General features: G+C 56.7%; 1 protein-coding gene across 1 annotated transcript; it reads right to left on the bottom strand.

Annotated features, from left to right (window-relative positions):
• Nucleotides 1–6: 6 nt before the first annotated feature.
• EFNB1 (ephrin B1) lies at nt 7–12,739 on the bottom strand. Its single transcript, XM_059385033.1, has 5 exons — nt 11,813–12,739; nt 3,029–3,306; nt 2,141–2,233; nt 1,824–1,952; nt 7–1,662 (listed from the first exon to the last, which is right to left on the bottom strand). Exons 1-5 carry the CDS (start codon nt 11,938–11,940, stop codon nt 1,250–1,252), a joined length of 1,041 nt encoding a protein of 346 aa, XP_059241016.1. The 5' UTR covers nt 11,941–12,739; the 3' UTR covers nt 7–1,249.
• Between the last annotated feature and the right edge of the window lie 5,101 nt (nt 12,740–17,840).

A 17,840-nucleotide genomic window follows, 5' to 3' on the forward strand; every position in this document is an offset into this window, starting at 1 on the left:
GGTGGGTGGTGATAGGCCCAGCTCCTTCCATGGCCACTTGGGGAGCGCCTACAAAGCGCACTCCAGTGGCAGTCTGTTAGCAGCCGTGCTGGCAAGGAACCGGGGTCAAAGTGCACGGCATGCTGGCCCAGCCCTGGGCAGCCTCTTCCTCTTTCCAGGCCCTGGCCCAAGATTGGAGGGGCCAGGGGAAGCTGGGTTGAGGGGGACACCTGCCTGTGCTAGAGCCCAGGAAAGGAGCAGGCCACCTGGCTTTATACCTGCTTAGGTCTCTGCCCTGGGCCTCTGTTTCCCACTAGGCCAAAGGATGCCAAAGGTGGGAAGAGAACAGGACGGGGAGGGGGAGGGGGAACTCCCAGCTCTGCAGGGCAAATAGCCACCTGGGCACCTCACCTCCCTCCACCCCCATGAGGTCATTTGCCTGCAGCAGCTCTCCTGTTCCCCAGGCAACAGCCAATTAAGACGTTAATTACCGTGAGAGTGAGGGAGGCAGGAGATGCCCAGGAATCCCACAAGGAAGAGGTTTTTTTTTTTTTTTTTTTGAGGGGGGTGGTGGAAGGGTGGCAGCCACTACCCCATTGCCAAGATCAGCTTTGTAGGAGGGTCAGGAGGGCATGGTGAGATGCTTTGCCCAATGGCACTCTCATCTTCCCTCCTGGGCAAGAATAGCTCTGGCCAAGCCACCCCTCCCCCAAACACCAAGGAGTTTATAAAAGAGATACCATCCTATGATTCCTGGCTGGCCATATCCTGCCCTTTTTCCCTTAAACTGGGCCGGGCCAGGCTCAGAAAGCCCAAGGAGGGGCTGGCTTTTACATTTTTCCATTTTTCTTTAAAAAACAGATGAAAATGAGTTGACAGCTAAAAAATGAACACAAAAACATTAAAAACAGTGATCATAGTGGACAAACAGTCCTGGGAAAGAGGGGAAGGGGGAAGGGGGGCAGAGCCGGGGGGACATCTTCCTGCCTGCTGTCCATCAGCGTCCAACCCTGCCCCCCAAGAAGGGGCGCCCCTGCAGAGCCCAGAGGCCTGGCCAGAGGGGGAAGGCACAAGAGCGTGGGGGCTGGGGGCACAAGCACCCCCCTCCGAAGCCCAGGGGACAGGGCAAAAGGGGGATTATAAAAGCCAAGAAACTACAAAACTAAATACAAAGGTGGGCACAGCTGGTCAGGGGAGGGAGTGTGGGGGATAAAGGAGAGATGCAGTCCTGGCCGACTGTCTCTTGGGGACCCGAGGCTGCGCTGGGCCCTCAGACCTTGTAGTAGATGTTCGCTGGGCTCTGGGGTGGCATCTCCTGGACGATGTAGACAGGGTGCCCGTAGTCCCCACTCACCTTCTCGTAGTGGGGGCAGTAGTTGTTCTCTGTAGTCCGTAAGGGGATGATGATGTCGCTGGGCTCGGTGCCCGCCGTGCCACTGCCCCCCTTGGGACTGGCCAGGGTACTGAGGGAGAGGGCGGGCGCCCGCTGCTGGGTGTGCTTCCGGTGCCGTTTGCGCAGCTTGAGTAACAGAACTGTCAGGAAAATGATGATGAGCAGGAAGATGACACAGCCAGCGCCAACGGCTGCGAACAATGCCACCTTGGAGTTGAAGAAGCTGTCGGGGTCCCCACTGCCACCTCCGCTTGCCCCAGGGCTGCTTTTCTCTTCCTGGTTCACAGTCTCTGAGGAAGGAGGAGGGAGGGGAGACATGGTTGGCCATGGGTCCCAGGGACACACTGCCCATTCCTGGCTGGGCCCCGTCCTGCCTTGCTTCAGAGACAGGGCCTGAAAGGGTGGCCAGGCAATGGCTTCTGCCCTTTTGGGAGACACCCACAGCACTCACCATGCTTGCCGTCAGAGTCACCCAGGGAACCCCGGCCGCTGGGGGCCTGCGTGGCCATTTTGATAGTGTTGTCTGCCTCCTTGCTGGGCCGGCTGGTGGTCAGCTGCTCAGGCGTCACAGCATTGGGGTCTGGGGGTGGGGAGAGGACGGGTGAGCCAGGGACCTCAGTCATCTAGCACAAGCCAACAGTGACCTATAAGTCAGACCTCAGATACTCTGACCCCATTGCCCCTCCCCTACTCCCGAAAGCACGCATACCAAGCCAGGGACATCTGTTGCAAAGGCTCAACTGGGGAGCCCTCACACCGGGCACTCACCTTGCCCAACCTTCATGACGATCTTCATGGTGCGTGTACGGCACACGCCTCCCTCCCGGTTTTCCAGTCCCTCCAGGCTCCCATTGGATGTAGCTGTAGCAAGAAGCCAGAGAAGTCAGCAGGAGAGAAAGGTCTGCCTACACTACCTAGAAATCCTAGTGCTGTCTTATCCCATAAGAACAGAACTGGGAGTTGCGGGGGGTGGCAAGCAGCTCCCACCTACCTGCGAACCTTTCTGCCTGTCTCCCTTGCACTGAGAACAGAGTAGCCAGCCCCAGACCCAGCCCACATCAGAGACTAGCGCTTCCCCCAAGGATGCTACTCCTTGATCATGACCAGGCCTTAGCCCTTCTTTCTCAGTGGACACTAAGGCATCTTCTCTTTGAGCCATGTTGCTCAGAGGAAAAACAATCAGAACCAGAATATGGGTGAGGCTCCTGCACAGACTGGAAGGAACCCAGTCAGGTGAACTGGGCTGGAGTCCCAATACTGTCCCTAACTCCCCGAGTGACATGGGGCAAGAAGCTCCTTCACATCTTAGGGCCAATTTCTCATGAAGAGAAAGGCCCAACCGCCAGCTGATCCCAAAGAGTTCTGCCAACTCTGCCATTCCTGAGATTAGACCTTAGGCAGGCCAAGAAAATGAGGACTTCAGGTGGGCACCACAAATTGGGAGTCTTCCCCCACCCAACTTCTAGAGCAAAGGGGACTGACAGCCACCCTCTTGGTGAATTTTAGGGCCAGAAATCCCAGGCCGGGTTGGAAGGAGAGCACACCGGTCTTCAGAGGGATCCAGACCAAGACAGGCCATGTGCTAGCTCACTGTACTACTTAGAAACTTCTGCAGCTACCACATACGAGAGAACCCTATGATGGGAAGGGACTCACAGGTAATGTAGTAATCATGGTGCTTCTTGAACTCCAGGCCCATGTAGTTGGGGCTGAACTCCTGGAACTTAATGGTGAAGCGGATCTCCTGCTCTGGCCGATTGCAGGTGACCAGCACATTGGGGTCAAGCACAGTGCTGCAAGCAGCCGCCTGCTCTGGTCGCACCAGGTACAGCTTATAGTACTCGTAGGGCCGCCCTGCTTCCGCTCGGGGGCAGATGATGTCCAGCTTGTCTCCAATCTTTGGGTAGATCACCAGGCCCTTCCCACTCAGGAACCTGCCCAGAAGGGAAGACAGTCAGCCTCAGGGTCGGGGGTCCGGGGCCTTCCCCTGAACTGGGGGCGCACACCATGAGAACCAGGCTGAGCCTGCTAGGTGGAGATGGGAAGGAGAGGTATCTCGTCCTTCTACCATCCTCAGGCTGGGGTGAGGAGAGACGATCACACTGCCAGCAGGGTGTGGAAGGGGTGGCCCATAGGCAAGGCTGCCAGGCTTTGACTGCTCAGCAGGGTGGGGCACGGCCTACCTGGGGGAGCCTTTTGTCCTAATGTGGCATTTCCGCAGGGGGCTGACATGGCCAAAGGTGTCAGACTTGGGCTGCTTGGAGGTGGTAGCCCTGTTCTCCTCCTTCCCCCGTCACACTTACATCCCTTCAGAGCCACTGCTACCATCTCCCCAGCACATGTGTGCATGCACGCGTGTGTGTGTGTGTGTGTGTATGTGTGCATCTGCACACACACAAACATACAATGAGCCCACACATGCCTTAGCCACCACCCCTGTGACTCCCAAACTACAACTGGGGGAGCTCAACCTGTCTGAGACCCAAGCCTTCTCTCCCATCCTTGCTAATCTTGGGCCTGATAGTGAGAGAGGAATAGGCATTGCTTGGAACCAAGGAGTAATGGGTAGTCTCTGGCGAGGTGAGACTCTACACAGCATTCCCCACTCCCTACAGGCCAGTGTCTTAGAGGGGGGACCCATCTAACCCCCATAGCGTGAGGACCTGAGTCCCCAAACTTGACTAGTCTCAATCCTAAAAAAGAGCAGACGGAGGGGAGAAATGGCCCAAACACCGACAACAGATAATGTAAGAGATGGTCCCAGGAACCTCACACATCTGTGTTCTAATACCCCCACCTCCACATCTGCCCCTGTTATAGACCCTGAGGGAGCAGGCCAAATGCCTTCTGAGCCAGGTTCATCTTCTAATTTTGAAGGCTGGGATCAGGGAGTAGCAGAGGGAGGGCAACTGCCCAAGCCCATCTACCCCTATCACTCTGTCCTTACGTAAGCTTATAGTCAAACCATGGTGCTATCTTGGCCATTTCTGAGCCTGGGCAGGCTGGAGCTGGGAGCAAGGCAATAGCATGGAGGAAGGAGAAAGTAGACAGACTTTGGAACCAGACAGACATGGCCCTTCCTAGCTCTGCGACCTTGGATGAGCTGTATGATCTCACAGAGTTTCAGCTTCTTCACTTATAAACTAGCAGTGGTAAGAGCCCTATCCATCACCCCTGCCCCAGGATTGTGGAGTGGGTACAGTGGTGCATGCAGAGTGCCTAGCACATAGTAGGTACTCAACATGTTTGACTCCTGCTTAGAAACAGTCTAGTCTGCCACGAGGCAAGATACCAACAGCAAATGCCTATGACACCAGTCTTGGGTTTTTTTGGGGGGGGGGGGGGGGCTGGCTGGGAAGAGAAGCTACGACCCCATCCTTGAGGATTTTTCTGTCTGCTGTGGGTCAGAAAAGTAAAAAGGATCCATGCTTTAGCAACAGACAGTACCAGGCTATCTGTAGGTTATGTGGGAGGATGGTGGCTCAAACCGCAAGGGCTGGAAGCAGCGAGAGGAAGGAGACAATTCATCTGATAGGAGATGGTTCCTCAGAAGGAGCAGAATGCAAGTGGGTCCTGGCGGGGCGGGGGTGGGGTGGGGAGGGAGGAAGAAAATAAGAAGTTAACACAGAGCAAGAATGGACAGGAGTGGCAAGAACACAAACCCCAGGCCAGTGGCTGGTCCCACAATTGGTAGAGAGAAGCAGAAGAGGGGGTGGAAAAGCTCAGCTGGGGCGAGTCTGAAAGGCCTCAAGTGTCACAACAAGCATCCCACTGGGGACAGACCTTCTAGCAAGGACAATGGAGGGTTGAAAGTAGCACTTCAAGGGAACAGAGCTGACAGCAGGAGAGCATGGCTCCTCTTCCTGGGGGCTTGTTGCTCACTGGGGACCACAAGGTACGAGGGCCTGCCCGGGAGCTCAGGGCCCTCACTCAAAGGAGGCAAATGATACACAAGGAGGTGAGTCTAGACCAAGCAGATGAAGAAAGGCAGTCCTCCCTCTGTGTTAAACGAGGCTTTGACAAGCTGAGACCTGCCATCTTCCTCTACAGGAGGGTAAAAACCACAACAAGAAGGTCTTTCCCTTAGTACCTAGATTCTAGAGGGCCAAAAAGGAGGCAGGCATGGGAGGAAGGCCCCTATAAACACTGAAGAGGGAACAGCCTCACCCCAGGCCCCCATAATTCCCAAGGCCATTTTCATTTCCCCAGCCTCACACTGATAGCTGGATTCAATGACTTCTAACTTCTTAGAACCAGTGGAAACTTTGAGACCTACTGAGTCCAGGTCCCTCATATGAGGGATGGTGTGATCAGTTGAAAATTCCTATGGAAGAGAGGTGCTCCAAGCTGACTGGAGGACGCTACCCTCTGCCGGGACATTAAGTCCTGGGGCTCTAAGAAGACCTAAAGCCTTGGCTGATTCCTCACAGAGCTGCGCTTCAACAAGACCTTCCATGGAGGTGATGGCAGGTGCACAGAGGGCATGCGAAGGGATATAGGTCATCTCACCTCTCGTGCCACTTGGCCCTTGCTTCCTCACCGGGGGCTTAGCTGTTCTAAGCACATCTATGGCCGCTCAGGGTCTGGAGCTCCGGATCTGAAACACAGGGCTTCCAGCTACTGGGGGCTCTACCTTGAATCCAGAGCCATCGAGGAAACAGATGTCTATACAGTGGATGGAGGAGGGGGTAGAAAAAAGAACTATGGCCCCTAACACCGCTCAGACTCTCTTCAACCTCAGCAAAAGACTTCATGAATATTCATCAGTTCATTTGCATAGCAGCTGGCAGAGGGAAACTCACCTTCCCCTAAAGTGCAGAAGGAAGAGGAGCCTGATGAGACCTGCCTTCCCTGACCCTGATCCCCTATAATGGTGCCTCCACAGCATCTTCTCAAACATCGCTTCTTGGCCTACGAGAAGCCCAGGAAAATGGCAAGGGGACATAAGGGGCAGGTGTGTAGCCAGCAAGAGTGAAGCCTACAACACTAGTCATAAACACTAGTCATACTATTCAGGTGGGGGTGGGGGGGACCCTGCAGGTCTCCCCTCATACATGTCAGGTTAGGAGTAGGGGCAAGAGCGGAGGACAAAGAGATTGTCCGCAAGTTAAACTCTTTATCCCCCACTTTTCAAAAACTATTATCAGGCCAAGCTTTCTTGCCTGGGGCCACCCCCAGACAAAGCCCTTTTCTGGAAAATAAGGGGATTGACAAGGCCCAGCAGGAAGCCCAAAGCAGGTCGCCATGGTAACCCCTGAGGCCTTCCCTTCTCAGCTTCTGATAGCCCCAGGACCCCAGTGAGCCACCCCAGGGAGGAAAAGGACTTGGGGGAGGCTGTTGGAGCATTCCAGCTCCTTCTTATGGCCTACCTCTTCCCTTCCACCCTAGCCCAAGTCTCTCCCTCAGCCTTTCTGCTGAGCTGAGAAGTGTTGCCATGACTGCTAGTTACAAATCCTGGGAGGCGAGAAGACTGAAGGGTCTGGGGCAGTATCCTGGTCAGAGGCTAACTGCCCTCTTGCTTCCTTCGTTCCGCTGAGCCCCTCTCTGTCCAAACACAAACAATCTGCAGTGGGGGCAGCTTGCAGCTATGGGGGTCATGCCCAGAAATGTGCCCATGTTCCACCAGGCTCATGCTTTCCTTCCCTCAGGCTCTAGAAACTTGTGGTCAAAGAGTGGCCGAAGGGAGAGCCTGGTCCCAGGACGCACCAGTCCAAGTTTGGTAGTAGACTCCAGCCACTGCCTTGATGCGGAGACCCCAGCGGCACTGTGCCTGTACCCACAGAGTGGTAGGACAAGTGGAGGACAGACCCCAAGCCAAAGCTCAAGTCTGCTCCCATCCCAGCAAGGGTGGGGAGCCCCCAAATTAAAGGCTCCTCTTTCATTCCTCCAGCTCCACCCAGCCCCCGAGGCAGCAGGAGCAGGCCTGGCGTGTCCCAGCAGTGCCCGCCCAGGCGTGGGTGGGCAGGAACAGCAGCTGGGTCCTGGCACACACACACACACACACACACACACACACACACACACACACACACCGTCGGAGACAGAGAAGCCAGGAGAATCCCAGAGGAAGTCACCCTCCCCACCTACACTGAACTCTGCCCTCCCTCGGCCCTCCCAGGCTCATACTTGGGTCCAATGGAGGGGGGCTCACACCCCTTTCCTTGTTGTCTGCTTTTTGTGGGATCCTTGAGAGGAAGTGAGGCTCCTGGCCCAGAGAGGAACCCAAGGTACCACTCTGAGCTTAGGAGGGAGAGTGCCAGGCAGGAGCTGACCGCCCCGAGTTCAGGTGACTGGAGCAGGCTGCCCTCAGAGACAAACCTAACAAAATCGAAGAAGGAAGCCAGGGCACTGCTCGTCCCACACAGGCAGGGCCTGAGTCACAAGGACAGATGCACGCACACCTGTGAGGTAAAGAGGGGAACCCAAGGGCAGGGAGCCGGCTCCTCTTTCCAAACCCCACCTTGAATTCCTCTCTCTCCTAGATCCTGAGGGAGCAGGATGGCATGGAAAGAATGGCATACGGCAAGCTCTGTCCCCTGTGAGCTGAGTCTAGACAAGTCACTTCCTTCTTCCAGGCACAGGCCTTCTCATCTGGAAACAGACGGCAGGGGGCAGGGGGGCAATTCCTACTCCCCAGGGCTCATGGGAACCACCAATGAACTCACATAGGAGGATGCTTTGTAAGTAAGTAGCAAGGTGCTGCCTGACTGTTAAGCTGGCCTGCCAAACACAATACCATTTAGAAGAAGCTAAAGGAGCTTCCACTCCTGGCTGCTGGCACCCCCGCCCCAAAATGCCCACTATGAAAACACACACAGGAGGGGCTGCTATTCCAGGGCCAGGAATCCAGGATGTGGCTGGTGAGCAACGCCCCCCACCTCAACTTGCCTAATAATCACAGAGTGGACCCTCCCCCAAACCTGGTGTTTTCATGGCAACAAGCAGCCTCCCGGCTGGCCCATCCCTTCCACAGTCCCAACCCCAGAAAACAGTAGTGTCCAGGGCCTGTCCATTCCCATCCACCTGAGCTGATGAGGCAGCGGAGAACCTGAGGGGAGACAGGGAACCCTCCATTTAGCCCCCACCCCAGCCTCACAGGCCCTTCTTGCTTTTGCCCAACTGCCTGGGGTGGGGGTGGGGAGGGAGGGGAACAGGAAACTTTAGGAGCTGCTGGGTTCCCATCACTCTCAAGCCCCCACCTGTGGCCAATCAGCCAGAGTAGAAGAGGTCAGGTCTCTAGCCGCCCCGGAAAGGGGCCCCTGAGCTGGCCTCCCCAGGACTGTGAGCTGGAACAGCTGTGAGGGGGCTGGGACCAACATTTTGGCTCCTAGCAGGCAAGCCTAGGTTGGGGTCTGCAGCTGCCCCCACCCATGCTGGCTGGAGTCAAGGGTCCTGGACACCAAGCTGAACCCCCCACCCCCACCTCCTTATAGGGAAGGTGTAATGTGATCTCAGGCACATTCCCACTCCCTGGAGGTGGGGGAACCTGAGTTGGGGGCAGGAAGGGGTCAGAATGGGACAGAGAGACTGAACTGCAGCAGCTGGACTTGGCTGAGGACTCAAGTGTGAGGCCTGCCGGCTGCCCCAAGCTCTCTGGGGAAGAGGCTAGGGGGAGGGGGCCACTCTGGGACCTTCCATCACAGCCCCCACCCCAACCAAGCACATGCATACCCTCTGGTTTCTCCCAACCTGTAGTGGGACTAAACCTACCACCCACCCCCCATGCTCATCAGGCAAATCTGACAAGAGGGGCAAAGGAGAGGCAGAAGCCCTCACCACCCAGAGACTTTCACGCTGAAAGACCCCAGCACCAATTCTGGGAAAGAGCCTGGAAGTCTTAAGTCAGCGCTTCCTGCTCCCCTCTCAGTCAGGGCGGGGGCTGCATGCACCCTGGAACCTGGAAACATACCCCCAGCCCCACCACTTCTTTATTTTGATTTCTTTTCCCCAAGAAGGAAGCAATTAAGCAAGGTTTATAGGCACTGGGAGATTTGAGTGGGGGGGGGTGCCAGCTCCTGACAAGGCTGAGGAAAGAGACCAAAAGCACGGAGGAAGAGGGGAGGGAAGAGAGAAAATGAGCCTGTGAGGGAGAGCACGGGCATGTGCGAGAAACAAAAGGACTTGAGAAAAAGAGGCAGAGAGTGACTAAGAGTGAGAGGGAGTGTGAGAAAGAGGGAGAGCAGGGTGAGCCTCACTGGAGAGGGGAGGTGAGTGAGGCTCATAGAGGGTGTGAGAGGGTGAACCAATAGAGACCTGAGAGGGAGAACTCGTGCAGGAGGCAAAGAGGGAGAGACAGACTGTTTATTTGAAAGGCTGTGGCAGCCTGAGGGTTGGGTGCGGTGGCAGAAGCAGCCCCTGGAGCTCTTGTGGAGCTGAGGGCAGTGCCCCCCTCCTGTCCTCCTGCCCAGCCCCCCATGCACCAACACACACAGACCCCCGGGCCTGGATGGAACTGGGGGGCATGCAGAGGCACCAGCATCAGTCCCCCACCATTCTTGGGATCTGCTCAATTACAGGACAGAATTTGTGCGGGTCCTACGTAGTCCTACTGAGTCCTCACCCTGCACCCAGATGCCTGCCCTCAGCCTGAAGTGGATGGTGGGGTGGGTGGAACTCAAAAACCTGGAAACTGGTCCACAGCACTAAAGGCTCAAAACACAAAAAGGGAGAAGCTCAGAGAGATGTTTCTCCCAGCCCCCCCCCCAACTCTGCAGGAGGGCTCCTTTCCAGCTGCAGAGCTGCCTGCTATCTCTGGTTAGAGACCCGAGAGAGCAATTAGGTCACTCCCATGAGCCCCTATAATGGGCTACCCCAGGCGGATTTCAGCTATCCTGACTGGAGAGAGAGCATTTCCAGCCTCCACCTCCCCTGTAAGCAGGGGGTGGGGGGAAACTGGGCTCTTCACAACCCTTTCCCTTGAGCTAAACAGCTCAGGGCCCCCAGACTATCTTAACTCCCTGCTGTTAGGAGAGCGCTGCACCCAGTCTGGCTCCTGGGTGGGGAAGAAATTCTTGTCAATCCCTTTGCTTGTACCTTGTTTCCTTTCCGGAACCCTCTACACTGACCTTGTTTTAGCCATCCCACAAACTGGTAAATAGGACCCTACCTTAACCCAAGAATAGAACTAGAGAAGCGGCCTTCTCCCACTCCAGGGCTGAGAGAGCCACTGTCCCTGGAATGTAAGAGGCCAAGGCAGGCAGGAGCCTGGGAAGTTAGCCGGGGAGCCCAGAAGAGTGGAAAGAGATTACAGATACAAAAATCAGAGAGCACAGAGGGCAGGCCAAAGCCCCCCAGTTTCCTACTAAGTAGGGGTATCTGCACATTACCAGGACCTCCACAAAACAGGAAGAGCAATCTTGACGCTGGATTCCAACCCCAGTTCTGAATGCCAAAAGAGTAAAAGGTCCAGAGGTCACTACATAGCCCCAGACTCTTCACTAACAGCCCAGAAACCACTGAGCCACCGCCCTAAAAGGTGTGTGTGTTGTTTGGGGGTGGGGGGATTGTGAAGGGGAAGGAAGAGGAAGAAAAGAAAGGATCTCCTCTACATAGCTACATCCCCAACCCCTTGGGAAAAGCTAAGCATAGCTTCCCAATCTGAGGGACATGGCGGGGTGGGGGGGCACCGGGACCCGCCTGGCCAGGAATCCTTCCATCCCACCCTCCCTCCCTCGCCAACTCCGACGCCACTCTGCCTGGGCTGGCCCTCGAAGCTCTGCCGCTGGCTCCACTGGTCCCCCGACGGGCGCTGGATTGAACTCCCCTCCCCAACAAATCCCTCTCCCACTCCGCCCCTCTCCACCAGCCGCCTTTGTGAGCCTGGGAGCGGCGCCCGCCCTTCCATGGCCCCCATAGGGAGAAAAGAAGGGCCAGAAGAGAGGGCAAAGCGAAAAGCTAGGGAAGCAAAGAGAGAAGAAAGAGAAATGGAAATGGGAGAAGCCCGAATGGGGATACAGGCGCAGCCACCCGCCCCACGCGCGGAGTCCCGAGCCGTGGTCCCTTCACAGCCAAACAAACGAGAAACCTGTGTTCCGACCTCGTCCCCCACCCAGGTCAAGCTCGCCCCTAAAGCGGCTCTCGGAGAAAACCGCCACGTTCCCAGGAGCCCCACAGGGGAATACGTTCTCTCCCCCCCCCTCGGGTGCGCCCTCGAGCGCCCAGACTCCCAGCTCCGCCAGGCGCGGCAATCCCGACTTGATCCAGGACGTGCGAAGGAGAGAGCGCGGAAGCCAAGGGGTCACAACCCAGCCGAGCGCTCCCCACCCCACTCCGCCGCACCCTGCCCCACCCGCCCGCAGGAAAACACACTCGAAAACGCCAGAGACAAAATGGGGCGCCGCTCCTCCTCGAAACACCTCCCCACACGCACTCGGGGGCGCGTGGCCTCACCCTGCAGGAGTGCCTCCCACCCCTAGGGATCTGAGCCAATAAGTTACTCACTTGGGGTTGAGGGAGCTCCAGGACACGGGCTCCAGGTTCTTGGCCAGCGGCGTGGCGAGCCGGCACAGTGCCAACACGACCATCGCCACAAGCCACTTGCCAAGCCAACGCTGCCCAGGCCGGGCCATCTTCCCAGGAGCAGGCTGCACTTGGGATCCCCTGGCGCCTCCTCAGCAAACTGGCCTCGCCTTCCCGTGCTGCGCTGCGCTCTGAACCGCTCAGGCGCCCATCCTCCGCAGTCACCGGCCTTGAAGTGCTCCCCTCCCGCCGGCTTCGGCGTCGCTCTTCTCCGGCCGGCGGGCCAGGCGGACTCACTGGGCAGCCGTCCCCAGCCCGGGCATGGGCCGCGGCCTCCGAGGTCTTGCTCCTCTGGTCTCTCCGCCGCACGAGGCGCGACGGGGGCTCTGCGCCCCCGGTGATCCGGCCCGATTCCGCTGGGCTCCCCGAGACTGTTCGGGTCTGCGCGCCCTTTCCCTGACTGGGTCTCCCCACTGAGGACTCGGTGGCCGCACCGACGCCTCGACTGTCCCGGGATCGACGGCCCTTGGAAGAAGTGGGAGTCTCCCCACAATGCGAGCTCAGTCCGGGGGCTCCCGGCTGGGTCGCCCTGGCACGGTCTCCGTTCCTCCAGGCCACACTGGGACTCTGGGCTGCGCGCCCCACCGACAGCTTCTACTTCAGCGGGGGCCCCGTTCAGTGTACTCAGAAGAGCGGGAAGACGCAGCGGACCGAGATAGTCCCATCGATTTGCGCTTCTGAAGCTTCGGCCGGGTCGCTCCGCAGCCCCGTCGCCGAGTCCTAGCTCCCCGGCGATTGCACCCGAAGGTCTTCGGCCAGTGCGACTCTCACACGCCTCCCACTGCTGTCCAGCGCGCATAGACTCCCCCGGCTGCCGCGGAGCTGTCTTCTCCCCTGCTCAGGCGAACGCAAGGCCGACCCTACTCCTCTTAGCCAATAGGAAGCTCCGTCTCGGGGTCCTTGTCTCCTGTCACGCCCCTAGAACAGGAAGGGGGCGGGGCTCCCGGGAGCTCTTAAGGACGCCGTGCTCACGATGGCACCAATTTGAGAGTGCGGGTCTTGTGGTTAGGGCTTGGTCCGGTTTAGTCCCGTTCCCAGAGCGCTCGGCGGGTGGAAGTTAGCGTTCCTCTAGGGCTGTCGGCCTGCTCTCCTCTCGCGCGCCTAGTCGACACTCCGGCCCACTGAACCAGATAGGCCCTGTCGCAAGTATCCCGGGAACGTACTTCCATTCTCTTTATACAGGAACCCTGAAGTCCTGCTCTGTGCCCACCTCTGTGACAAAAGTACCCTGGTTGCTCCCCGTCCCATGTCCCATCTCACGTAGGGCTCTGGTGGGCCTTCCTCCTTCTTACCTCACAATGCAGTGTCTGCTTGCACTTGGACCTGGAGTCCTAAACACACAGATCCGATGGGTGATGGAGACTCAAAAGAGATCAAGTACCAGATGGAGGTGGGTGGGAGGTGCCCCTGGGGACCAGGTCTTTGGAATCTCAGCCTCAGGGGAGAGCTTTGTGGGACCTGGGAGCCCAAACTTAGAGTCTTGTCCTGTCTGAAGGGGCAGGCAAGACCCCGGAACAGGCCAGCGGGAATAAAGACTTTTATCTTTCTTCCATAAAGAAACACACCTCCTGGGCAAAGAGGAAAGTGTGCAGGCAGACGCCTTTTGAAAAAGCAAAAGCGATGGTCCTGGCCCCAAGACGCCAGACTCTAGGCCCTCCCGGCCTCACCATCTGGGTCTTTGTCTCCCAGCCCTGGCCCATTCTCCCCGCCCCTCCTCGCTTCCTTGCCTATAACTTTGGCTCCATCCCACAGCTCAGACCCTCCCGGTCCGGCCCGCTCTCCTGGTCCGACCCCAACAGGCATACCCACGTGCTAATGTCTCCCCCTACTGGTCTTCCATAGCACTGCGGGAGCCCGGGAGAAATGGGAAGCTCTCATCCAGGAGCTTGACACATAGAAACCTAGCGCTTCACTTGAACTTGAGACTTAGGACGGGCGTGGTAGCCTTGGCAAGAACCGCGGTCCAGTATGGGGTGGAAGGGAAAGCACTAGGAGGAAGATCTGGGTTTGGGGTTGGCTTTGGGGTATAGTCTCCTTGGGGCTACTTGATGGAGACAGGTGAGCAACATTCCCAAAGGGTTCTACCGTTTACTAAACAGGTTCATGTCCTTATCGCACTCAAGTAGGTGTTTCTCACTGGATCCTATGATGATTTCTTTGGCTTTAGAGTGGACCTGGATTTGGAGGGGATGGAATAAGAAGGGAGAAGCTAGGCCCCTCCTCCTTTTAGGGCCAGGGCCTGGAGGGTGAAAACGTTCTGGGGGCACAGAGACCAGGAGAAGCTAAGTCGGGTCTCTCACCTGACAGCTGGACCCCTTATTGGGGTGTGAACAAGGAGAGATGAGAACAAGGTGCAAGGGCACACCAATAGTCCAAATCACACTTGGAAGGGAGCAGCGTCAGGATGGGTCAGGACTCTACTCTTTGTTCACAGGTTGCTAGGCCTGGGACTACCCATCTGTATTCCTGGTCACATCTCAAGATTCCCACCTAAAATCACCACTACCAAACCCCAACACCAGCCTCACATTCTGCTGCCAACACACCCCCAGTGTCTCTTGGGAGGCAAGCCCGAAACCAGGTAGGGGAAGGGGGAAATGAGGCTATGGTGCCAGACTTGGGAACCCTAAGCAACTCCTGACTGTGCGTTGGCACCCCCTAATTCTGGGTGGAGATGGCAGCAGAGGAAAGAGGAGAGGACTTGAGGCCTGCTTTACATGCTGGTCACTGCTGGTCACAGCACAACCTTTCTGCCTTAGCCTGTCCACTCCAGCTCTAGGGACCTCAGTAGTAGGACCAGACTTATTCTCAGCTGCAGCCAGGATCACTGACTCCAGGCCCCCACTGTCTGTGCCACCCTAGAAGGGCCTCAGATGTAAGGATTCAGGCCCCTGAGGTAGGGAGAAATTACCACCCCCCAAGAGGAGACTGAGAAGAACTTGGAATCCATGCAGCACATGGATCCTCTCTTATCCAAGCCCTCACTGCTCCAGTAGCAGTCACACCCCTCCCTGGGCCTCCCAGATCAGCATCAACACACACACACACACACACACCCTCAATTTCTGTGGCCCTTGTCCTCGACCTGTCCTTGCCTGCCCTACATTCTGAGACGAGAGAGGTGAATTAACTTGCCTAAAGCCGCACAGCCAGGAAGTAGAAATGTCATGATTTTAACCTAGGCTATTGAGCTACCCAATTTGTGTTATAACCAATGACTCTTGTGAATCTACACTGATATCCCAAGGCTCTGGAAAGGAGTATGTGCCAAGGTGTGGGCCTTGCATACCAAAGGGTCAGAGCACGGGCAGCCTATTCCAGGCCCAGGATAATGTAAGCTGGGCGAGCCCAGTGAGGCTAGCAACCCTCTATTAGATTGGGTCATCCCCAGCCTGCCCTAGGTCTCCTATCTGTCCTCACAGAGACCCACAGCCTCTGCGCATACCCTCCTCACAGACACACACAACCATTCCCTATAGGGAGAGGGGGATGCTGTAGCATCTTGGCCCAGTCCTGCTCCTGGCTCCTTAGAGAACACACTGGACATGTCAGACCCCATAAATGCAGGGAATAAAATTCCCTTGGAGGAACACCCGAAGCAGAGCAAACACCTGGACACAGCTGTGTTTCTTGAATACCCACTGTATGCCTGGCACTGTAGCTGGGTACTTTCACCTTTGGTGCTGTATTAGCTGAGTTTAATTCTCACAACGTCCCCGAGGGAGACGTTTTTCTCATCTAGAGATGAGAAAAACTGAGGCTGCAGGCTCAAATGGTCTGCATCCCCTTCCCCGCCAGCCTCCACCGGTGAGGCCCTCTCTTGAGCCCTGCTGGCTCATTCCCACTGTCCATTTCTCTCCTATTCTTCCCTCTGCCCTCAGGGCTCTGCTGGCTGACATTTGCTGCCATCTGTGTGGGACTCAGGCTGTCTTCCTTCCCCCACAAATACCTGGTTTTTCCCAAATCACTCTATCTCTGGGTTAGTCTCCGGGCAAACCCAGGGTGGGGCTGGAGCCCTCCCGCTCTCCCTCTTCCCCTCTCCTGCATGCACCACACCCCACAACTAGGTCAGATCCAGCCCCAGGGAGGTAAACCTTGCAGGTCTAGTTCCACGGCAGCCATGGCAGTTTTCAGTGGCTGGTGAAGGAGGCGGTGGTCCCCAACGCCCAAGGTTCAACCAGACTCTTAACCCCCAGTCTCTGCCCCAGCTTCACACCTGGTTTACAGATGTTTGCACTGAGATTGCCTTGATCTTCCAGGTGTCAGCCTGGCCCCTGCTCAGGCTGTGGGTGGGATACTGGGGAAAGGAGCCTGTCTTCTGGAGATGGTCCTGCCTGCCCCCTCCCTCTCTATCTCCTTATCCCCTCCTTATTCCACTTCACCCTACCCTGGACTTCTAGAAATATCAGGTCCCATACAGGCAAGTGACCTGCCACTGTCCCTGGAAAGAACCTGGAACAGGACATCTGAGACGGAGCATGGCTAGGTGTGGCAGAGAAGGGGGCACAAGGGTCTGAACAGCAGCTGGGACCTTGGGTTCCTTGGAAGCCTTGTCTTTGGACTTCCCTGCCCTCCTGTGTCCTCTACCAGTCCCTCCTGTCTTGTGCTCTCTAGCCCAGCAGGGGGCAGTCTAAAGGGGGGAAATCCCACAGCACTATGGGTGGGGGCAGGTCTCCTGTTCTCTCTCTCCCAAGACGTGGAGAGTATGCAAAGCAGGTCTGGGCCATTCATCACTGTCAAAGTCTCAGGAGTTTGGGGGAGGGGAAGCAGTAGCGGTCCCCACCTGTCACTGACCCCAGCCTGGCTCCCCATCTCAGAAGGCCAGCAGGCCTGGGGGAGGATGATGCTAGCTGGAGAAATAGCGTCTTCGCCCAGTCCTGCTCCTGGCTCCTTAGAGAACACACTGGACATGTCAGGCCCTATAAATGCAGGGAATAAAATTCCCTTGGAGGAACACCCGAAGCAGAGCAAACATCTGGACAACCCAAGGAGCAAAGGGAAGAGTAGCTGCTTCCTCATCTCTCCAGCCCTCCTAGATTTGACCTCTCATCAGCCCGTGAGCTAACTTCCTACATCCTACCCTGCCTCGAGGGCTAAAGAGTCACCCCCCGGGGCTTCCTTGACTGATAAACCCAGGCCCACTGATAGAGAGGCCATGAGCCCCTGGGAGTATCCTGAGGAGAGATAAGGGGCTGAACCCAGCTGGCCAGATACTCACTGACAGATGTATGGCACTGAGGCCCACCAGCCTACAGCTGCCCCTTGGCCAACATAGCCAGGACCTCTGACATTGAAACCTCCCCTCCCCGTTCACAACTTAGTCCATTTGATTTAGAGACCTCCCGTCCTACACTCAGTCAGGAGGGTCCCAGTGTTCCCTCCTGGGCTCAGTGTACCTCCCAGTGAGCTCCCAGTTCCCTTCTAAGCCGTTAGTCTCCCCACCTAGCTTCTCCCACCCTGCCCCCACCATATCTCCACCTCCCCAGAAGGCTGCCTAACTTGGGGTTGGGATAAGACTTCAATTAAGGAACCATCCAGCATCTTACAGGATGCCAGATTCTCTGGGGAACATGAATTTTCTTGGCCTGGATGTTTTTCTTTCACAGACCCTCTCCAGGACACAAAATAGAGCCGACAGCAGTCCTCAACCTCAGGAGGAATTTTCTTCCTTGGACTGGTGTCCTGGGAAGGGGTGGGGAAGTCAGGAAGCTGGGGGCTTCTGAACTAAGAGGTGATTAGGGCTCTAAAGGTGTGGGAAGGAGGAGGTGGGATTTCAGCGGTGGGGAAATGAGGCATTAGGTAGGTTGTTGAATCAAAGGAGTACCCCAAGGAAATTCTCTCTCCCTGGTAGCTTCCCTATTCCTCAATCTCTGTCGACCTCCAGTGGCCAGCCCAGTATTTGCACCCCAAAAGCTGATCTAGCACTAAATCTGAGCGCTGACAGCCAAGA

This window comes from Mustela nigripes, chromosome X (genome assembly GCF_022355385.1).
Source record: "Mustela nigripes isolate SB6536 chromosome X, MUSNIG.SB6536, whole genome shotgun sequence".
Lineage (NCBI taxonomy): Eukaryota > Metazoa > Chordata > Mammalia > Carnivora > Mustelidae > Mustela > Mustela nigripes.

Coding starts and splice junctions, on each gene's coding strand:
- EFNB1 (XM_059385033.1), bottom strand. CDS start 11,940: ATGGCCCGGCCTGGGCAGCGTTGGCTTGGCAAGTGGCTTGTGGCGATG. Junction 3,307..11,812: donor TGGAGCTCCCTCAACCCCAA/GTGAGTAACTTA, acceptor CCTTCTGGGCAG/GTTCCTGAGTGGGAAGGGCC. Junction 1,953..2,140: donor CGTCATGAAGGTTGGGCAAG/GTGAGTGCCCGG, acceptor CCCCACCCCCAG/ACCCCAATGCTGTGACGCCT.